This window comes from Lepidochelys kempii, chromosome 5, assembly GCF_965140265.1.
Source record: "Lepidochelys kempii isolate rLepKem1 chromosome 5, rLepKem1.hap2, whole genome shotgun sequence".
In the NCBI taxonomy this organism is placed as follows: Eukaryota; Metazoa; Chordata; order Testudines; family Cheloniidae; genus Lepidochelys; species Lepidochelys kempii.
In genome coordinates, this window is record NC_133260.1 from 109312656 (window position 1) to 109336984 (window position 24329).

The 24329-nt window shown below is 38.1% G+C and overlaps 1 protein-coding gene across 8 annotated transcripts in view; it reads right to left on the reverse strand.

Moving 5' to 3' along the window:
- Nucleotides 1-22915, reverse strand: part of NFIB (nuclear factor I B) — a 227361-nt gene extending 204446 nt beyond the window's left edge. For 4 of the 8 annotated variants that reach the window (XR_012159114.1, XM_073345414.1, XM_073345418.1 and 1 more), the window contains exons 1-2: nt 14752-15627; nt 8211-8742 (exon numbers count right to left, since the gene is read on the reverse strand). Coding sequence is in view for 7 of the 8 variants with exons in the window: in XM_073345414.1 (XP_073201515.1) it covers nt 8211-8742; nt 14752-14781 (562 nt within the window). In the remaining variant the exon portion in view is untranslated. Of the gene's footprint in view, nt 1-8210; nt 8743-9122; nt 9265-14751; nt 15633-22368 lie in introns of those variants that run through there. The other 4 variants (XM_073345413.1, XM_073345412.1, XM_073345415.1 and 1 more) reach the window with 4 other exon arrangements.
- Between the last annotated feature and the right edge of the window lie 1414 nt (nt 22916-24329).

Sequence of the window (24329 nt, forward strand, 5' to 3'; positions counted from 1 at the left end):
CTTGTGTGCTTGATTTTTCAACAGTAGTACTGCATTACAGTTAGTTTTTGTATTTAATTTCCCTGTTCATTGTTTTTAAGGGTGAAAATAATTAAAAGGCCCTTAGAGTTGTACAGCTATCTTCGGTAAAGGTATCCTTACATAGTGAAGGACACGGAGAGCTACAAAGGTGCCCTTATGCTTTAGTTTTAAGGGCACCTTTACAATAAAAATGCTTAAGGCAACTCAGGACTAAAAGGAAGCTTTAATGGGTGAGCTGCCTTTAGCTACATTCTTATGGGAATGCTACCTAAGGCCCTCCATAGTTATGAGTGGCCTAAAGTTAAAGTGATTCAGTGTGTACCTGATATTTTAAGTGACGGGGGGGGGGGGGGGGGGGAGGAAATGGAACACACAAGAAGTAAAGAAAAAATGTCCTAATGCTCATGTAAAAAAAGTGCTGATTTTAAAATGTATCTAACACTAAAACTAATGAACAAATTTAGGAGTTCCTAAATAATAAATTTAGGAACTTCTACCTCAATTGAGGTTATTCCTACCTCAATTAGGACAACAACAAAAAATCAAGTCAAGTTTGACGTTTCTAACTCTAACCATTTCTAATTTACACTAAAGCAAAACTTCATTTGAATCTTTTTTTCCCCCCAACACACACAACTCAAAAAATGGCCAAAACAATTCAGCTCAAAAACTTTTAAAGAAAAGTAAAAAAATCACCTTTGTGCTGAATTCAAGCTTGGAAAGTTTCAGTCCAAAATTCATTTGTTTGAAGAAGTTATTAATAAAAAGGTGAGGAGAGGAAGAGAGATGATACTGCAAGACCGCAACTCAACCCTATTCAGTGCTTACTGCTCACAAACAATATAATATACACGCACACAAATCAACTAGCTTTTCCCTTTGACCAAGATAATAGTATAGGACTTTTTTCTCATTTACTAACCTTTGAGCACCTAAACCTCCAATTTAAATCTAGGATTGCTTTGCCTCTATTTACGTCTATTAGCAACTGTTTCTATAAGTTCTAATGGTATAAAAAATAGAGTAAAACCATGAAGAGTGGCATCTTGTTACTATCTAAAAAACCCTGGCTAATCAGACAGGCTTTTTTTTCCTTTTTCACATTCACTTAGCATCGGAAAAGCATCTCCAGAGTTAAGGGATTTCTTCTCCATCCCAACATGTAAGTTTATTAAACCTATTCCATTAAATTAGCAGTAGAACTTGACAGGGTATTTTAAGTTCATCAACCCAAATGATTACTGTAAAGCAACATACCACCTTGCCACTGAGAAGGGAGTATAAGTCTTTAGAAAGCCTCTTGAATTGTTATGCTTGGCATTGTGGTATGCTGCTGTAATAACCAGAGCTTCCGATAGCGTAACCACTAGTCCTTGAGATTTCCCAAGTTACTCCTCCACCACAGGGAGGGGCTGAGGGGAAAAAAAAGTTGGACATCTTAGCCTGAAAAAACCAGATGGGTTGCTCAGTTACCCTCCTTTAGCACAAACAATGCATGCACCTTTAAAGTGTGTCAATTAACAACACTTCTGTTGTAATATACTTCAAAATATAAAGTGTAATAGTATTAGTGTTTAATTCAGTTTTAACTAAGCCTTCACTGTAACTATAGGCATCTTCAACATATAGGAAAATGAGAATTTTTTTTAAAAATTGACTTTGTCTCTTATTTTAACCATTTCCCTTACAAATTAATAAAGTTATTTATGTTTTAAAAAGAGGCATTTTTTTCCCACAATTCTGAGTATTTTTTTTTTTGTTTGACCCTATCATGAGGCAATAATCCAGTGTTGACTTCATGGCCTGTTGCCATGGAAATTAATGTGATATCAGAAGTTAAAGATTATGCCCTAAACTTTCAAATAGTGCCACAGGATTTAACCACAAAACTGCCCTTGACTTAAATAGGAACTATGTTGCTTAATCCTGTGGAGATGACTTCACTACTGAGGCCATGAGGAACAGAAGCCTTCTTGAAATACATCTCTTTCATACATGCCAGGAACATTATCATTAAATATTTAAAAGTTCCTCCTTCTCTCTGGCCAAACCTATACCACCACCAAGAGTGCCACTTTGATGGGAAACTAACAAAAAAAAAATTACCATCCATTTTCGATTTTAGTTCTGCCTTCCAAAATGTCAGTAGACACACACAGACCAGAAAAACAGGAATAGCATGCAGTCTTATCAAATATTTTAATTCCCTATATTTTCATGCACAAAGTATTTGCAAGAACCATTTAGAAAACATTACCACATCCATGTTCACATCTAATTAACCATCTTTTAACAATGAATGCACGTCATGCCTGTTCTTTTCAGCACAGATGAGGTACCGTATGTATTCTCATGCCAAAAGAAGCATGTAGCATTTTTTCAGTTTAAATATTATATTTTCTTCATAATTCCAGTTAAACTGGGATTGATCAAAGCAAACTGATGTTTAAGAAAATATAATATAACGATCTGCTAGCTAAAGATAAACCACAATTTTAAAATCAGAATTGATAAAATATGAAACTTGTTCTTCTGATCCATATTGGCTCTCTGTTCCAAAAGTGTGATTGCTACTAACACAAGGGTTCAGTCTGCCATATCAGTACCTAGATGCCAAGCTTCCATATTGGCACCTGGGCTCTGATAGTTAAACCTGGAACTGCCTTGTGAAGCTATATGTCATGACTGAAGTTCCATATAATATAATCCACGACATATAATCTAGTGGTTAGGAAGATGTTAGTGGGAACTATTCGATGCTGTTCCCAGTTCAACACTGATTTACTGTATGAACTTAGTAAGTCACTTAACCACTGTGCCTTGGTGTACCCTTCTGCAAAATGGTTATAATACTTAACTTTATGTTCCCATATTAAATTTTCACTAATGGGCCAATCCAGCGAGGTAATGGGAGTTAGAACAAGTAGTAATTCAGTGAATTCCTTATGGGCCCATTTTTGCATTCATTGAACACACAGGTATCAAAGTGCACAAGAAGTGCAAACTCTGGTCCTAAGTGTATGAGGATGATGTAGCACTTTGAGCACCTGCATATCACCAGCATTATGCAGCAATATATTGTTGCATATAGTTTTCAACTGAATAAAATATCTTCAAACTTTATTACTAAACTGAACTAATCATCCTAAATAATTTCATGCACTTTTTAAATACTTAAAAATTCTCACTTTGATATTCTTAACTATGATCTAAAGTTTTAGGAATATTAATAAAAAATATTACCAAAGTATACTTAGTTCAATGTCAGTTACCTAAAAAACAAAACCTAATAAAAAGATTGAACTTGTATTTCACTAGTTAACTCTTATAACTCAGAAGTGCCATTTTTTAAAATTATTAAAATTTCTTATTAAATGAAGTTACACTTTTCATAGGAAAACAATGCATATGGATTACTATGATATTTCACATTAAAAGAGTGATGTGACCATTAAAAAAAAAAGTAACCATAATTGTCAATGTTAAAAAGACTAAATACTGTTTCAAATCAATGCAGTTGAGACACATGGACTTCTGTGTTCCTGTTCTGATTATCTGAAAATGTACTTAATAACAGTCCAAAGTACAGTCCAAAAATCAGTAAGCCTGAGTTAGTTTAAACTGCAGACTGTTGAAGTCATGTGGTTTGTACAAAGTGCCAGCACACAACAGTTGCTATCTCTTGAGATCTGTAAACTTCCTAGTGGTGCAATAGATGCATTTTTCCACACATACAGCTCTCCCCTACCCACTCTTGAGAAAGCTCAGTCTACACCCTCCCTTCCCCCTTTCTGTTCCCCCCGCCTCCTCCTTTCCCCCAAACAGACAGGACACAGTCTGGCGATTCAGGGACTCACGTAGGCCAGACTTCCTTCTGTGCAGCCCTTTGGGTAGAACTGCTAATCCTTCTTATTAATTAAAGAGATAATGGTGGTTAACCAGAAAGCAGTATTAATGCTAACTATCTAGGAAACTTCAACAGAAATCATTTAGCCTTTTTGTTGATTTCCTGGTAACAGAACTGTGCAGCTGGAATTCTAACATCTTGATGTTTTAAGAACTTAGAAATTTAGGAGTGTCTGAATTATATCAGACTAAGCGGAACTGTATCTTTTTGCTGCACTTATACTTAGAAATTATTTTTAAAGCGCCTTCCCTGAACTCCTGATTTAGATTAGTACCTGGGGTTAAAGCTCTCCGATTATATCACTCTTAGACCATGAGAAAGAGAAGAGTGTAAGCATAAGGTAATATAACTAGTGTGAGAAACACACTGTGATAGGAACAGGCACATAAAAAACACTTCAAAACGCTTAATGCATCTACTATTATTTAAGTCTCTTAGACTTCCAGAACATTTCTCAAGGTGCACTGTGCTTCATTCAGTATGCGATGAAATACCTAATATAAGGGTTGTATTTTATTTATGTTGAAAAAAATTAACAAAGACAACATGGGGATTAAGAATTCTGCAGATGAGAAACATCACTGTAGATATTTTATGGTTTAGAAAAACAGCAATGCGAATTTTAAAATCAGCTGTTGTAGGATTAAGTAAAACATCTATAAGAGGAAAGGATTTTATATTATCTGAGGTTCTACTGCAGCAAACAAGTACAGCAGCTTTCATTCAGTGATTGTCAAAAACTTTCCAATGTGCCCACTGCAATGCGGATGCCAACCAACGAATCAAAGGCATTCAGCAACTAGACAAAGAGGGTCTGATGCCAACCTCGGTGCCACTGGCAACCATTATTGGCATCAAGCACATTGTCTGCCTTCCCCCTCCTCCTCCTGGCACTTGACAAACAAAATGGCGGTTCTTGTAGCAACGAAACACAGCATAAGCGCTGCACTGATTGAATCAAATACCACCAAATGATTTTATGGACTGAGATGTAGTTCATACCAAATGATACACGCTGTCTATCGGATAACAAAAAAAATCTAGTTTTGTCAACAGAAATGGTAATCATGGCATTTGCTAATTTTGTTTTAAATCAGAAAAAATAGACAGATATACCACACAGGCAGTACACCAGAGAAATAAGTTTTTAAAAAGAATTATTTTTATGCTAAGCATTCCAATGACCTAGGTATACAGCATAATGTAAACTTTAGTTTTTTTCCCCGAAACCACTAAAAGCAGCAATACTGAAACCCGTGTCAAACCCCTTCTAATTTTTTTTTACATTCTGCAAGAGAAGAGGGTGCTAATAAGAGGCAGGGGGAGAAAATAGCTGAATGTTGAGAGAGGAGCAAAAAGGAGAACCAGGTAAAGTTGGTCAGCGACAACGCTTGATCGGCCGGGTCTTTATTTCTTCCTTCAAAAGAAACATGGAATACAAGAAGTAGAAACCCCTTTTATAAAGAACCAAAAGGATATTGACATTTCTAGATCTGGAAATTGTCAATATATTGTAACATTACTCCACACTGCAATGCGGATGCCAACCAACAAATCACAGGCATCCTAGGCTAAACAAAGAAGGTCTGATGCCAATCCTGGTGCCACTGGCAACCATCATTGGCACTCTAACTATTCTTCCTCATGTTTTCTCCTAGTCATTTAAAAAAAAACAAAAAACCCTCTATTTTGTTTCACCTACTTATTCTTTTTTCGTATTTCTTTCTGGAATTGTTTTTATTTCTATACTTAATGTATATGACATAATTAAGTAGGTTTTCATATACCAAAAAAGAAATAAAAAGTCATGTGGAAGACAAGCATGCAGTCAATGAAACTGCTATATCTTTTACAAAACATAACATCCTTAATCAATTACACTGCAATTTGCCATAACTGAACTGCTCTCGATAAAGAAGAGAAAGATTAAAAGCTTGACAGAAGAAAAAAAATACAAAGTTAACTTAACAGGACTTCCTCAAAAGTAGAGAGCCACCACATGTTAACAAGAGATTTACTACAACGCAGTGAGATACAAATTAGATGCACAATTTACAATAAACAAAGGGTCTACCAATGGTGACTTGATACAAATAATTTAATCAATTTTATCTTCCAGTATATTTTCTTAGTAACTCCTTGTATCTTTGGAAATATGAATGGTGTCATAACGTTAGCGTACGGTTATTTTATTCGTGTCTATTTTGACACTTAAAATAACTTATTTTGTCAATTCATTCAAACCAATAATCCAGTAACGCGTGTCCCCCAAATCCTGCTTCCCCATTTCAAGTTAAAGCTCGCTACCAACTTAAAAATTGACAAAGTTTAAGAGATTATACCGACCCTACGTTTCCTTGGTTCCAGAGTTGCTTGAACCATTTTGTTTCCTCTTGTAGTCTTGACTTTCAGAAAGATATATTTTATAGACAGGTAAAATGTGTTAGTATTAAGGCTATGTCTTACTATATGTATTTCCATAATGTCATTTCCTGAACTTTTTGCACTAAAGAAATTTAGAGAGTTATAACATATCATTAAGATGTTTTGTTTGAAACTACCACAGACAGTATACACTTTTCTTTTTGTTTTCCTGGATCAGCTTTGCCAGGTTTTGCAGCCACATCAAACCACTGCAAAACAACCAAATGTTGTATATACACTGTGTACTGCTGAGAAAAAAAATAAGCTAATAAAAAACAAGCAGAACCAACTACCGAATTATATTTTTTCATTATGAATAATCCAGCAAAACTCACTGTATTTAATTTGCTTTACTTAAATTATATGATCACAACACACAATTTGGGGAATTAAATATGAATTCTAGAACAGAGGTTCATTAAAAACTTATTGTTGTATGTGTTCTTCTACAGAATTAATACAATAAATAGTATGTAAAATCTATAGCCAAATGAAGGTAGGTGCCATTTTACTTTTTTGGATTTTTTTTTGTTACTAATAAAAGCCATTTAGTTAATTTCTCAGTTAAATCCCCTAGTTATATACAGCACATCAGATAACTGTCTGCCATCTCCCTTTCTGCAGGCCATTTCTGCCCACCACCAGGCCAAGTTATGAAATGGCCCACCATCTGTGGCAGTTCAAACTTTACCCAGTTTGGATTTACAGCTAAAAAAGAAATGCTTTATTAATGTGGATAATCAGTAATATAAAGACTTCTAGAGGATGGTACAATTACAAGAGAATTTAAAAAAAGACCTATAAGAAAGAGTGTGCATTTCATGGGTTTCAGAAATATGAAAACATGTATCTACTTGGATTCATCTATGATTCAGATGACCTGCAAATGAATACTTTTATCAATGAATTATATACATAAAGTTTAACAAGCAAAATACTTTTTCTGAATCATCTGTAGAGCATTATGAACAGCTGGTTTCCTTTTAGTCCTATATCTCTAAGTTGAACTGCCTCTTTTTTTTTTTAAGTGTACCTAGTATTTTCCATATTTAAACAATTCTTAAGTAAAATTATGTGTATCAGTATACTATGAAAATATTATTTTGATGGAAAAATTTGGGCAAATCTGAATAAAGCATCTTTGAAAAGTAAAATTCATATCGGTAATTTGAAGTGGTTCATACAATCAAAGAGTGGTTATTAAAATATGAATAAAATGCAAACACTGCATGCTGTAATTCTGACTATATAACAACAATATTTTCTGGGGCTGTGTCAGTGTTTCTTTGCTAAATCCTTTTTCATGTTTGATTTTTATAACAGTTGAGAAAGTTTAAAGTTGCTCTTCAGAGCAATCAGATTGTTCAATATAAGCACAAGTCATCGAATACAAGTAATTAAAAGAAAATGTAAATATTTATATTTTGTACGTATGTTTCTGTGCAAGTACACACATATGTATGTATACAAGTACACATACATAGCATATGTCATTAATGATGTTGAAAACAGACCTATAAAATATTAATATTTTCTGGAGTACTAACTGCAAAAAATATCCAACATATTGCCATTTTTTGACAAAAATGAACTTCAAAGGAACTCAAATAATCCTTGTTCCTTTTGCAAGAAAAACCAGCATGTATGTCATATGCATGTGTCAAGCACATATGTTTGTTGGAGTGAACGTGTATCTGTGTATACGTATACATGCTGACTTACAAATGTGTACATACCTAAGTTTTGTATATACACCACAGAAAAATGTGTCATTGGAAGTCTTCCCTTAAAAGAAAAAAAGCTGCTTGGAATCAGTGTTTGACATACTAACATAGAAACACAACAATCTGCTTCCTACCTTGCTCCTGCACGTAGTATGCCAAAAACAAATCAAGCTCCTTGACTGATACTGTTATGTGATGTGGCTGGACGCAAAGTGCTGGATTTGTGCAATGTGGGGATTTCATGAGTCGCTCTCCATCCGTACTTTCCAAGGGGATGCCTTTGAACAGGATCACCATGACTAGATCCAGACGCCAGACTTTGTCAGCCTGTCGCAGGCAATCGATTCTCCTAATCTTACCCTTCTGGTCAGGATTGGACAATACACAGCATGGGTGCTTCTTCCCAGTAACAGTGAGCACAAAATCCTCCCGGTACTCTTGGCGGATATCTTTGCGCAGTTTGGCGAGGAGCCTGGATGCCCACTTCTGTTTAATTTCAGGCTTTTCACTAAGTAGCTCATCCTTGACTGCTCTTTCCTCATCCTTTGACATTCGCTTCTCATGTTTTTTAAAGTACTTGCGTTTTCGAGCCTGAAGGTTGAACCAAGTATAGGCGATTGCACGGACATGTGGTAGAAGTGCCTCAATGAACGGGTGAAATTCATCCTGTTGAAAAAAAAGGTGCGGGGGAGAAAGAAGAAAACTCAAAGTCAATTTGTTCTCATAATAAAGGCAATAGAGAGATAAGTTTCTGAACATTTTGAAGTGAAAACCAAGATGAAGAAAATATAGACTTAACATTTACAACAATTTCTGCACAACACCCCTTTATGTAATTACTAAAACTGGCAGACAAGAGACAGAAGTATCCTGAGCATCACATTTTCCCCACATTTCATCCTCTGAAAGAAACACGTGAAGGCTTTATTTTGTATGCCCTTCAATTCACAATGCTATACAGACTACATCATTTAAAAGAGATGCTATCAAGATGTTTTGTTTCTAACATTTAAAAATTTGACTGATCGGCTAATGCCAAGCAGTACCATTTTACAAAGAGGACACAATACGGTTTTAAAAAATCTGAGCAGAAATGTTCAGAATGCAGGAGCGAATGCCACAGTTCATTTCTCTTCTCTGTGGCACAGAAACACAAAGCATATACATGCTCAGTGTAATGCCACACAGTTCCCGCTTTTGGAGCATGCTCTCAGCAAGAGGCTGCTGGTGGCACAAAGAGCATGCGCCATTAAACTTGATCCATTTTCTTATCAATCGTCCAACATTCCAACACAAACAGCTCCATTCCAGTGGTGGTAACTAGAGAAACCAGTATACGGTAAGGGAAGGTGGGCAAAAGACACAGCATGTAAAAATCCTGAACAGAAGCTTCTGTACTTAGAGCTCTGCATGCCTCCCTCCCATTCCTTCCCTTCCCCCCCCCCCAACACACACACACTTAGTAAAATAGAAGTTTATGAAGTTGAGAACAAAATTACATTAATGTTCGTCCAGAAGCTCTACTATCGGATTTGAAGCCCCACGGAGTTAGTTAATTTGTTAACTGATCACATGAGTGTGGCAATTATTCTAAACCCCTTAAAAATCAATCTGAGATGTACAATGAAAAATAGCAACTTGGCACAAACTTTGCATTCTTTGTGTTTCTGTGTGCTGTGGCAGGGTGACATTAGGAGTACACCACTGGTCAAACACTACTTTTGTGAAATCCATGCAATTTATTCACATTTTTAAAATATCCTTTCCTGGCATGTGGCTTTACCTGCAGGTTCATATCTTCTACCTCGTTACAGTGTGTAATGCATTAAAGGAGTAAAGCCTAAATGTAATGTACAAGTATGTCACACAGCAATTCATTCATTCATTCATTTTGCCTCTCTTAAGTAGCATCCTCCATACTTGTTCATGCCCAAATAGGACTTTCCCCCAAAGTACTGTCTACCTCTGTTAACAAATATGAATGTAATTATTCCACTAACTTAACATAGCCAAAACCCTCTACCAAACATTACTATGTTTTGGTTTTGAAGGGAAAGATTATGGGGGTGTCTCTCTATTTTTTATTTTGTAGGTGTTTCTGTTTTTAGGCACTATGCAGTGGTTATGCATCACACTGAATAATGTAATACAATCATACCACAACTTAGCTTTCTTTATGTGATTATACACAAGAATAGAGTATATAAACTAATATTTTAGTTACACTGATAGAAATGGAATGACATATTTAATCAGTGGGATGATTAACTCCATTAGGTAAAAATGACAGAAGAATAACTAATGGCTTCATAATTATAGAGTTCACAATATTTTCTTGGCAACCTATTGGACTACAGACTGAGCTTTTAGTATTAAAAACTTCAAATTTAAAAGCAATTTCAGAGTATTCTGAATGTTAAAATGTTAAGATTTGCTTTTGCACCCCTATTTCCCCCTTCCAAAAAAAAAAAAAAAGTTGTGACCACAGTTGCACGTATGGCCAAACATCACCTTCACAAGAAAAAAAATCTGAACCCAAATTGAACAGTAGAGAATGCAAATGGTTTTATTACAGTGTGAAACATGAAGGAAGTGATTAAACTGTTCAGTAGTTTCCAGTAGAGAATTGAACATTTCTGATACTATACTGGCACACAAAACTAGGCCAGGCAAAGAGTTAAACCACAATCTGTTCTTTGTGTGGGAAGGCAGTACTGCACTGAGCAACCACAGCCCACGATAAGACTTCCCTATCGCCATACACTTTCTGATGCCATGCTTTTTCCTCTCAATAGAACTACTACAGAAAGTTTATGTTTTCTCCTCAGAAAGTTATCTTAAAGAAAGTCGTTTAATAACATTTTGATTTTAACATATGTAGTAAAAAACGTTTAACATATAACATTTCTAATTAATTTTATTACCAATTTTGAAACCTGTAACTTCTGTGGGGAGGGGGCTACAGTGGGGGGGAATCCTTTTGTCCCAAATACTATAATTTCCTCTACATTTAAAGTAGGCTGCAGTGCTTATAGTTTAAAATACATAAAATATTGTATATCGAGCAGTTGGGGGTGGGGGTATTAAGGACATCATGAACTTTTTAGGTTTGACTTTTCTTTTAGGTACTATATTGAATATTAACAATAATATCCAATAGTATCCAAAACCATAAGTCATTTTATATACGGTTCATAAATTTCAGTTCTGACACTCTAATAGTTTAATTTTTCTCTATAAAAAGAGAAACTTTATTTTTTGTATTATGACCAGGGTTTTGTTTTGCAATATCATCAAATACTGTAATTATAAAATATATGTTCAAGAAAAATACAAAGTAGAAAAGCAGCAAGTTATGTCCTACTGTAAAGCAGTATTATCAAATATCTTTGAGAGATTCATTGTGCATCTGGATTCCTTTCAAATGAAACATTACTTGACAAGAAGCGCCCCATAAAAATTATCCTAAATGGAGATTTGCTATTAATCATACACATTCCCCGCTAAACCTCCTAAAAAGCCATCTACTAAATTTGATTTTTCTCCCTAACATTGGTAGAGACAATATTGAAAAAATGATTTTTATGTGGCACTTACCCATGTGAATCACAACTGCTCTTGCACTAAAGTGATTTATGAAGGTAAGATTTTCAAGTGTCGTAACAAATGGTTCAGGTGAACCAATATGCACCAACAATTTAAACTAACATGGAGGTTATTCTGAAATATGTATATAGTTTGCAAATAAATGAACAAAGACCTACACTGTAATCACAACATAATGCTGACAGATAGGCCAAGCTTTTTTCAGAGTAGTTTACAAGAGAAATGTATTTCCCTTCTCCTTTCCCCTCACCTTACCTCTTCCTAAATTTCATATCAATCCATCTAAATTCAAATTAGAGAACTATGATACAGTAAATGAGGCAAAAGTCTAGCAATTACACATAGAAAATTTAGCATTCACAATTTCACTGTATGGATTTTTATTATTTTTCCCTATAACTAAACAATATTTTCTAGCAATATAAAAATAAACCGTGTTAAATATATCACAAGAGCCTGAGCATTTAAAGGCATGCGGTAACTGCATCCTATCATGTCTCGGGCAAGAGAGAGAAATTGGAGTTTATATTCATTCCAACACGAGAATAGAGAGTGGGGGAAATACATTGTATGTGATGTCTGTATACTAACTTACAGGTATTTTGTCTCCTTTGAACTGATGATGGGAAGTGTTCCCAATTGCCAAGTATTGGCTTAACAAACCTACTTTTAGATTTCAGATCTACTCTAAAAAGAGGCTACAACACTATATCCTCACAAACTGAACTACAACTTTTGTAAAGTGCTGTATCCAATCAGGTATTCTATTTTGATCTGTGCTTACAAGTTTTAACAGAATATTTTATGATGAGCACACAGCACTAGAGTCAAAATATGTCCAGACGATCATACAAATAGTGGGTACAGTAGAAATTAAAATAATTTTATACAGGTTTTTTCAAACTGTTAATCACAACTTCATATTGGATTCAGTGATATTCTACTTTTAAAAAAAATAAGAGAAGACAAAGCATGTAAACCTCACCTTCAAATTAGAGGCAAGAGGAGGGGAATTAGTAAATAAATTTCAATCATTTCAAACGGAGGATAGAAACTTTTACAAATAAAGAAAATCAGAACGGCTACAGTTGTACTCCCAATGTATATTACTGAATTTGCCTATTTAAATAGTCATATGATATAGCATGATTGGAAAGGGCTATATTTTATAAGCAAGTTCTTGATACATCAGAGCAAGATAATGCTCTTTTATTTATGCTTGCATAAATCCCATAAATTAAGTTTTATAAACACATAAATAGAAGCATTTTAATATAGAGTCCAAAAAAAAGATGTAAACCAAACATATGAAAAAAATGTCATAAGACCTGGAAATAGCAAAAGACCTTATCCGCTCACTATATTACAGGTGGGAGTGAGAATTTGCCCTATTACTTTAATATAATGTAAAAACTATTTTATTTCATTAGTATTAGTCTTAGAGATACACTCATGTACAGAAGACCCATTAGCTTGTCAATATTTTTTTTTAAGAGAGAACAGCTGATGGGGGGTGGGGGGAATCTACTAAACATGGATTACACCAGAAGTAATTCCTAGGTACTTACCTGTAAAAATATATGCATATCTTCTGTACTTAATGCAATCTATATGTAATGATATAATTATTTATTTTTAAACTACAAAAAAAACTTAATATTCTTTTCCAGTTTAGTTGACGTTGCTGAAAATATCCATATCTAAGTCAATCACACATAGATGCCAAACAAAATATAAACAATAAAAAATGTGTCAGCCAAAAAGCTACAGGACTGTATCCAATCAATGAATAAGCCTTATCTTTGTTTTCATCTTCATTCACAATTTCTGAATGCTTCAGTCCTTTTAAATCACAATGTTTTCAATTGTCAAATAATTGAAATCATAATTATGTGTCCTCTGTACAAATATAACTGCATTAAATATTAGATTTACAATAATATAACACTAGATTTACTTTCTCACTTTTATTCAGTTATGTGTTGCACCAATGTGGACGCAAGCAGCTATCAGTCATTCAGTTTACATCACATCCTCCTAAGGCAGACTTTTACAAAAACTGCTGAAAACTATCCCATAGCATTAGAGGTAGTTTACTCTTTGGAATATGCTCTAGCACCAATATATGTATTTCTTGTTAAAGTGATAATAAATATACTCTGTGGTAACTGCTGATGTGTTATTTTAAACAGCAGAAAGTAACAGTTTCAAAAGAACTGTAGATCCGTATTCTGTTTCCTTCACCACGTTTTAAATATCTTCATAAAACCCTGGGTTTTCCAAAATCTACTCTCTGTATCTCCCCTACTTGAAACAATATTGCACAGTTTGTCCACAATTTCTCAAAACATATAATCTTGCATGCAGCACAGACAATTATTGCTTGTTTTTCTTATAAGACCCAAAAAGTCAGTTACCACCAAAGCATGACAATAACTATAAGTGCAATTTATATAAAAGATCATTTTTGCTTTTGAAGTTGCATGCTGATTTATAAAATTATAAAACACCAAAATTAAACAAGAAAAATGTTATGTCCCTAGACAGTCAAATAAGAAAATATCCTGTAGTTTGGTCATTCTCACTCTAATCAACCTCATACTTTTGGCAGACTATAGATTATTAATTCAGCGTTGAACAGTATTACTTTTACATCAGTCAATGTTCAATTAAAAATAACACTTTTCCTCTTAAACCCTTTTATTAGACATTGAGTGAGTAAACAGGAGAGCAGAAAAGACAGCAGATCAATGTTCTCTAGTCTAATCAGTACTTTTCAAACCCGCTTTTTAATTATATTAATTTATATTGTTTTTTACCTTTGGCTTTTTATGCAACAATTTAGCAGTATTTTTCTAGGGATGGCACTTTCAACGAATCCTCCGAATGGCCTTGTACAGTTTGTTCTCTACTGTTCTCTTTTGCAACAGGAGTTTGGACCCTGACAAGCAGCTATAATTATGCTTTAAGCCGTTACTACTATTAGCATGACTCACTGAGAACCATATTATATGTGGTTATATATATATAATAAAAAATATAAAATATAAAATCAAAACGCATCTGTACCTGAGTGAGACAGATGGGAGAATACATCATGACTTCGCTTTGAGAACACACTTCCCGGAGAGCCCCTAAGAAAAGCCTCAAAAGGGAATAATTTCATCTATTCATTTTAGACATCTGAGAACTCAAGGAAGATGAAATCAATCAGGACGGGATTCTGCCCTGGATCACCACAACTTCACAGCAAACCCCAGTCCTCCTTAAATAGCCAAAGATTCAAGTTCACTCCGTGTGCTAGATTTCCCGGGGTGAAATCCAATCTACACTTTTAACCCTCTTGTTGTCTGCGGCGCTTTTGCTGCTTCTGCTGCTGGTTTTCGGATGAAGGGTTTTTTCGGGGTGGGGGCGGTGGACGGGAGGGTTTTGCTGTTTGCTTTTTTAAGATGTTGGTGGCGGCGGCGGTGGTTGTACTGTCACCACGCTACCAAAGTTCAAGGTTACAGCCCGGAGCGGAGCAGGAAAGTCCCGGAGTAATCGCAGGCGAAACTTTGCAAGGAAGAGACCATGTGCGTATGTGAGAGAGAGAGTGAGAGTGTGAGTCCCCCAAGGCTGGGAAATGCTTCGCAGCGCGCAATCTCCGGGCTTCTCTCGCAGCAGCCTGTGCCTCTCTCTGCCTATCCACTCCCTCCCTCTCTCTCTCTCTAATGTGGGCAATGTTAAGAGGCTGCTTTCCAAACGCCCACTATAATAAAAATGATCTCTCGAAAATTCAAAACGATAAATCTCTCCCTCTCTCCCTCCCCATTTGCTCCCTCTCTCGCTTGCTGCAAAACTTGGAAGTTGGAAAATCCATCGGTTACACCCTGGGGACCCCCTTCCAGTTCGCTTCCCCAAATGAGACTTGAGGATTGTTTTTAATTATTTAATTACACAATCATCGCGTACACTCCTCCTCCTGCAAACACATTCCTTTTTTCCACCAGATCTTTACCCCCCTCCCCCGCCTCCCGCCCTTCTCTTCATCAATCATCTACCACTGTAGAAGAATCCAGCGCATTTTACAAACATGCCTAATTTTCCCCTCCCTTCTGGTGAAAGAAGGTTTTGGGGAGAGTGGGGGGGGGGGTTGGAACAGCGATTATTGCAGCAGCTATTCCAGAGCATTGGCAGTTATAAACCCACTTCTCTCTGCTTGTCCTGGGAAGTGCCCAGTGGAAAATTCCCCCACAGGGAGATAGCAAGGGGCTGGGGCTGCGGGAGCCTGGCTCCCTGCTCTGGCCTCTGCCCTACCAGCCCAGGAGGAGCCGCTGCGCGAGGAGAGGCGGGGGCCTGGGCGGGAAGCGAAAAGCGTGAAACTTCGCCACATCGCCACTCATTCAGCCCAACCAAGAGCGGCGGTGGAAGCCGGGGGTTTCTTTTTCTTTGCACGGCCAGCATGTGCAGCCTGCAGCCCTGTCTCTCTCTCTCTCTGTCTCTGGTTGTGTTTCTCAGTGTTACTGCCCTGTGCACCTAAAACCCGAGGGGCTGCTAGGCTTTCGCTCACCGTGCAATGGGGCCTCCTGCTCTGGGCTGCTTTTTGCCTCCCTGCCAGGGAGCCCCTTACACGTGGCCCCCATCCCTCCGCCTTGCCGTCGCAGCCTGAGCAGCACACGCCCTCGGGGACCGGGGTAGTCTGCGGGGCAGGCTCCTTTCCTTACAGGCTATGCGATGGGGGGAGGTCAGGCCAGCTTCCCCCCGCCCGGCTTTCTCCCCTGGCGTGCCCAGTGGGGTGCAAGCAGCATCTCGAAGGGCATCAAACAATCTGGAGGATGGGGCCCGCGGTAGCAAAGTCTGGTTTCAATCTTCCAAACCAGCTTTACTAGGAAGCTGAAGCCCGAGGACGAGTTTCTTGCTCCAGGAATGTCGTGAATGAAACTTAGTTCTCCTCCTGTAGGGAGGGCGGTGTGAGGCGCTGCAGATCGCGGGGGGGCACCCACCCCATGCGCGCTGCTGCTGCTGCGGGTGACACAAAGGGGAACGAGGAGCTGACGAAGCGCCTGATCAGTGCCAGCTCCTGCAAGCAGCCTGGAGTTTAAACCTTCACTGTGTTTCGGCATTGAGAGCCTCTCTAGTCTAGATTGTCCTGAAGGGACCAGTGACTTTTCCTTTCCCAAAGTGGGGAGTTATTCACGTCAGTTATTCACAACGGCACATCAAGAAAAGTAGGCAGGTTCAAGTCAACCATGAAATGGTCACTTTTTAACCCCGTCCTGTCCTCATTAGGGAAATGCTCAAACACAGCCCATTTTCAAAGAGGGCTCTTAATGAGGAGAGCTTGCCAAGTCTACCAGCTGCAATTCCCATAAATTTACAAGCCAGAGGAAGGGGGAAAGGGAGGGGGGGCTCGTACAAGACAGGTAATGTCAAAGGAAACAGCGAGAGCCCAACACATTAACCCTCCAAAGAAACCTATCTACATGCATTCTGGTGGCTAGTTGCACTTTCAGGGTGTGCTCAAAGCATCAGTGTTTGACCAAGTCACGTCTTCTTCCTTGTAAGGGCCGTATGTAAAAGTGACAAGCAAGTTTAGAGCGCGCACTTATGCCAGAAGTGATGAGGCAAACTCGGGGTTAACCATAGTGAACACATTTCATTTCGTATCTTGCACAGACTACACCAAATCCTATCATCTTGTTCCAGACACTGCAAAAAGCTGATAACGCCAGCTTTAAATACTGGAGTTTCCCTTTGAATAAATATTCAATTTAACTGGAGTTAATTTACCATAAAAGACATTCCCCTTGGCACAAATGCACTAATGTCCTTGAACACCTCTTTAAGCGCTTGGACTCCTACACAACCAGCCATTACTGCGGGTCTGCTTTAAAGCTGTAATATCTTTCTCCCTCCCCTCCCCAACTCACCCCTTACCCTCCTAAAAAAAAAAGGAAACCCACTAGAAATGCTGCCTCTGTGAGTTGCACAGATTTTATAACTAGGCCCTCCCCCGGGCAGAAATATCACAAGGCTCGTTCCTAAGTCCTGGGAAAGGGACCCTGTTTTCTCCAAAGACATTTACACTAAAAGCAGCAAAGTGTGACAAGCTTCTCAGATCGAACAGCGGCACAAAGAAGGGGAACAAGGTAAGGAGAGCCAGTGAGCCTTGGGGTTTCTACAAGCCAGAAGAAACTCCAGAGTGAGATGGGTGCGGTTGATCTCCCCACTCAGACACATTAACGTATACCACACACTGGAACAGGAACAAGGACTGGGGATTATACATCCACGTATACATTCGCTGTTGTTAATAACTGGTTTTCACTTCCACTAAGTGAGACAAAGACGACTAGCCAGGGAGGGGGGAGAGAGAGAGAGAGAGAGAGAGATGAGGCTGACTGCTTGGGGGCCCCGTGTGGCCGCCTGTGTCTGTCTCCCTCTGTCCTCAGGCGCCCTGCACACAGAGCGCCCGGCCCTTCACTCACTAAAGCTGACGCACCAGCGAACCAGCGCTACTTATTTAACAAAATACCAGACTAACTCCAGGCCTTTCCAGGAATAGATTTGTTAGCCAGGATTAACCAAACTCATTCTGGGAAGCCATCCGTAGGGACGGAGTGGAAACGGAGTGGTGATTCATCTCAATCAATGCCCCCTGCTTTAATAAGCAAACTATAAAAACAACATGCTTAAGAGCGTCTCGGAAGTAGAGAAAGTTTTAGTACAGAAATTCCCCTCCAGCCTCCGCGAGCACACACGCCTACAAGACGAAATATACATTCTAAAGATGGTTGCAAGATTGCTTTCCCCCCCCCCCCGTTCTTTTCTTTCTTTTTCTCCCTCTTTAGGATTACCCCTTCAGCAAATTAACCCAGGAGAGAGATTCTCTATGGTAGAACAGTCCCTGGTTCGAAGCAGAGTTTGGCAATTTGCACAACAGGAAAACAAAAGTAGTGTTTCAAATGAGAAAAGTTAAATGGGCTTACGATGGTGATTTTGTCTTTTGGGGGGAAAGGCCCTAAATTATCAAAAACAAACCTTTAAAGACGTTTTAAAAGTTATTTGCCTACGCACAGATGTCTATGAATGCTGATGTCTCATGTGCCTGCCTTTTTAAGGACGTGGTAGTTAGTTAAAGTAAACCATAACTACGACTGGGCCTTGGCATGCAGCGAAATTCCTTATGAAGGTAGAGCAAACACCCCAAAGCACCTAAAAATAAGCTACTATTGTTGCAAGTTCTGTATTATTTAGTATCCTTTCTGACAATTGCTCATAACACTCTGTTTCCTAGCATTGCAATATTGGCTTCTGTATATACTGGAGATAAACAGACCTTCATATAGTGTTTAAAAATCCACACGTGTCTGTAATATTAACACACACACACACACAAATTCGCCACCTGACCTAGCCATTGAGTGACACTGAGAACTGGTTTGCTCTGCGCTAGGGCTTGGAGAAGCTGCTATGCTATCAGCGGAATGGGAACACTATATTCTGCCAGTGGCAGCTTGGGGGAGTGATGAGGGTATGTATTTTATATATGTGAAACGTCATAAAACAAACATCCACAACTAAAGAGAAGGCTCCTGTAGGAGATAAAGAGTAAAATGCGTCTGTTTATTACAACGCAAGTGTCTAAGCAGTATTTTAAATTCTCTCTCGGAAAATTAATACCAGTCTGGTCTTTCCTCTTCCCAGCATCCCCCAATACCCCGTATCTGGCATCCTGTACTTATTTCACTGGGAGCTATTTGTGTTCCCTAGGGACAAAACTAAGCTGAGAAAATCACTGTTAATAACGTTAGTGCCGAAATACCAACGCACGCTGTTATACAGGAACAGTGTCTCATTCTGTCTACATTTCATGCACATTTACAGTTGGAAACTCACCGAGCAGCACTGATTTCAAATACAATACGAGGCTAGCCACTTCGACTATATGAAAAGCTAGAAACACTTTTTGAAACTAAAGGCCAAACAAACTTTCGCTGCCCTTTCACAGCAGTTTTCCACGGACGATTCAGATTTGAGTTCTATTGGACTCCTATGGAACCAAATGCTCTCACTCGCTCTCTTTGAACACACAATGTCTACACATTCTGCAGAGCCTTTGTAGTTATATTTCCAGAGGATCGTAAAACTGAGAAATGGAGAGGCCTGTTATGTCATCAAGTCTATATTCTTGCTAAGGTAGGATTCCAGTTGGTGTCCTTTGTTCTAGTATTTTGGTTGTCAATCATAACATCGTTTTATGCCTCAAAATCAAGAGAAAGATATTGTTAACGTTGGACTGCATATACCTGTTCATTTTAGTATGCAAGGCTGTATATTTTCCTAATTATCAACAAACATGCAGAGAATTATCCATTTCTGTCTGAATATTCTAACAGCACATGTTTAAAAATAAAAACCATTCCGTTCAGACATTTTGCAGCTATTTCAAATAATTCAGTATGCAAGAATCGCCTCCTCTTAAATTTCTGTTTCACCAGGCTCTTGTGACACAAAGACAAGCTATATGCAGCTATATCCATGTTGTAACCTCAACTTTTCAACTTCATCAGCAGTAAGAAACTTAAGCTTTCACCCATTATATACACAAATATTTACATGTGTACACACATTAGCATAGATTGACTAAATTATATATTATATACATCACAATGTTATATTGTGTGCAATATATATTATATATATGACCAGTAATTGTGAATTGCAAAGCGATTCAGGATTCCTTATGATTCAGGGTTCCTTGTGATATCATATACAACTATATAGCAACGCTCCAGATGCTTATAATGTCATATAATTTATAGGTTTGTTCAGTTTTTCTGAGTATATTACATCTGTCCGATTACGATAGAAAATAAATGTAACTGGGAAAATAAACAGTGAAACTCAATATTTTTATCTGTTCACGAAGTCTCAATTAATTTTTATATGCAGTTTAATTTTTCAGTATAGGTTTTTTAAAATGTGAACAGTAAAACATGTAACTCACTATATCATCACACCCATAACTACATTAATATATTTTAATCATAGTATTACTATGGGGTATTTTTTTCGGAATGATCACACACACACACACCCCCCTATCTAGCTCATTGGGTGTTTGTGCTTGACCTCTGTCCACATATGGTTTGATGATGACTCTAATACCCGAGCTTTTTCTGTCTCCCAGACCAGAAAAATGAAAACATCAAACCTCAAATGTAAAAGCTGTAAACCACAACGTTTTGTGTTACACAACGCTGCAGTTTTTAGCCTGACTGCGTAAAGGTCACGTTTGCAGCCTTACAAAGCAATGGAAACCCATTCTCGCTAATATAGCAAATGCTCTCAAAACTCATAGTAACTAATCTTAAACTTCCTGGACACACCAAAAAAAATAATAATAATAATAATTGCAGCTGTATCTTTTCTGACAGTTTATATGACTTTCTAGATTTATTATGGTTTTTTTTAAAGAGATTGATGTAAATGTCTATACAAATTAGAGTTCAAAAGTTAACTTTTTTCCCTATGATTCAATGTTAAGTTACATGGGTTGCGGCTCAAGATCACTTCAAAGAAAGTTAGAGTTAAGTCTTGTGTATTTTGGCGCCTTTTCCCTGCCAGCTACTGTACTAAAAAAAAAAAAAAAAAAAAAACTTGGAGATCTTGTCTGTCCTGTCTCAAGTTCAATGGCAGCCCTTTCCAGCAGCAGGAGTAGGAGAAGATGGCCATTTTCGCAGCCCTAATAATAATTCAGATCACGCCACATCGGCATCTTGTGTCAAAGTCGAAACTGGCTTCCCCGCCCCCTTCAACCTGAGAGCTGCCAAGTCTTCACACACTCCGCATTCAACCACAACTTAATGGATGGGATATTGTGCATTAAAATGTGGCCCAGACACACAGGCGAGGAGAGGACAAGAGGGGAAAGCAGACAGACAGACAGACAGACACACACACACACACATAGAAGAAAGGAATGAATTAAAAGTACAACATGCAAGGCTCCCACAGCAAAATAGTAGGGTGAAAAAAAGGGAGAGAGAAACCACAGGAAAGCCACAAAAGTAACTTTAAAAAACAAATTCAGAGATACCAAATGAACACTTCATACTGCAATATGCAGCACCCGAGATAAATTAACTATTTAGTACAGCAAACAGAATCAATGCCACTTTTCCTCAAAAGTACACATTCAGGGTGAAAAGTGTATTCATTACAAAATATATCCAGACGGTTAGAAGGAAAAGAATCAAAAGGGTGAACAAAAAAAGAAGAAGAAAAACTACAGCAACAAGACAGGAGAAACAAAAACTGTCTCGAGTTACAAATAAAGTAGCATTTTCATTAATCCATTCCAGCGTTTAACTGATAGCTGCCTGCCAGAACAGAGGGGGAGGGGGAAAAGTTGAAGCAGGAAATGTGCCAAGTTCAGCACTTTTGGACGCAAACTCCCATCAACTGATTCCTGGCATAAAAGTGTGACCCATATACAAAAGCTGCCAAAAAAGCAAAATATAAACAAACAATCCACCACTTATATCTCATCCTGTAAAACAGAAGTGATATCAGCTTTTAGGAAGGGGATATAACATCCACTCTGGAAACCACAATCGCAGCCTGGAGGGGGGAAAAGAGGGAACAGCCAAGCAAATGAAAAAGGGGGGGGGGGAGAAAAGCGTAATTTTCAATGCCACATACCATTGCACTGTATTGCATTAAATAAATGGGATCCTGAAATCTGTAACACACAACACAGGGCCGTTGGCTTCACATGTCTCAGGTAACAAATTTATTCTTTTCTCAAGAGCTCGGTGTGGTTTGTTTGTTTGTTTTGGTTTGGATTTCCAGAAGTGCCCTTCTTTTTTTAAAAAAAAAAAAAAGAAAAAAAATATAATTGTTTGCTCAGTTGTTTTTTGGTTGTTTTTTTTTAATGGAGACACCAAACAGGAAGAAAATTCTTGGCCAGAGGAGGGGAAAAGGCGGTAAAGTTAAAGTCTATAGGCAGTGGGCAGCCCCCTCCTCCTTCTCCTCCTCCTCTCGCTTTCCAATCTTCCTTCCTCTTTGAGTTGCAAGGCTGGAGAGTAGGTTTTGGTGGCTGACTTGAACGCGATCCAGGAGAGGCTGAGACCTGTGTGTGTGTGTGTGTGTGTGTGTGTGTGGAGCTGGGCCGGTCTCTGTGTATGTGTGGTGCGGTGCTGCCTCTCTTTTTTTCTTTTCCTTCCCTTCTCTTTCTCTCCCTCTCTCTCCCCCCTCTGCGACTGCAGAATGAGCTGGCGATCCTAGCGCGGAGCTAGTGCGTACTTGGCCTCCTTCCACCTCTTTCCCATTGGCCGGGCCAGCGGCGGTGGCTCCCTTTAACCACCACCCACTAAACCACCCATTCCCCGACTCCGTATCTGGCCGCTGGAGCCCTTGGGAAGCGCGGCTCTTCGTTTCCGCCTGGCGGCTGCATGACAAACCAAGGGAAAAAGCTACTGAGGGGGAGGGGGCGTATTTGCATATTCATACCGCAACACCCAATGAGAGAGAGAGAGAGGAGCCGGAGGCGGCACCGGCAGCCCCAGACAGGTCAGGGACCTGAAATCTGTACTTCAATTGACTAGATCCTTTTGCTGTATAAACGCAAGGCTGCCTGCATTGTTTCAAATGTCTTGTTGCAGCTGCACGCACGGATTTTGTTCTTTAACAGAAATTGGTCGTAATCTCCATTCATTGTTGAAAGAGGTTTAAAATCTTACTAATCACGGTAAATACATACCTCTGTGTGTGTGTGTATATATATATATATATATATATACACACACAAACACACACACATTACATATATCAGTGCATAGATACAGCTAGAGTAGTATCAATTGGAAAATATGCTACTCCTCAGACGTATACTAGAAGATTGTCTTAATTTAAAAAAAAATTGTATTTCTGAAAGAAAAAGAAAGAAAGAAATCAGCAGGATTTATGCAGTTGTCATTAAGGTGAAGCCACCTACTCCCTATGCCTACCTTTTGTGAGGCCCCAAAATTCCCACTGAACTTGAAGCAAATGGAAATTTTGGATGTTCAAGGAAATACATGATAAGAAGCTCCTGGTGCAAACACTGAAAACGGGTTTAAATGGGAGCTGCAAAGTACTGGAAACTTTTCAAAATCAGGCTTCTTGATTGAGGTGCCTAACTATAGGTTGAGGCCCTAGCTTTTAAAAATTTCTGTCACCCTCTTTAATGTGCTTCTCTGTGGGTCTAATCCTGATACCACTGAGTTCAATAGTGGCATGAGTAGCCTCTGTTGCTGCCAAAAATGTGACAGTGAATAAAGTTTTATGTACAAATTTATATTTTTCAGGAGTTTCAATGACAATAAAAAAATTGGTCTAAGCTGAAAGCTGGCACATGTAGATTTTCAACTTAAAATTGATGTTTTTATTAAATGTCATCAAATCAAATAAATTGCAGCTTATTAATGAACATGGGTATAAAAACTATTGGTCTGTACCAATTTTAAACTTTTTGGAGTGTATAATATTCTAAAAAGGTTGGGAATTAAAAGTTGAATTTTGGGAAGTTAATATTCAATGTGTTGTAATTTCTTCAGATATTACAAAAAAAACTTAAATATTTATGTACAGCACTTGAAGAAGAATAAATGTCTTCACATGCA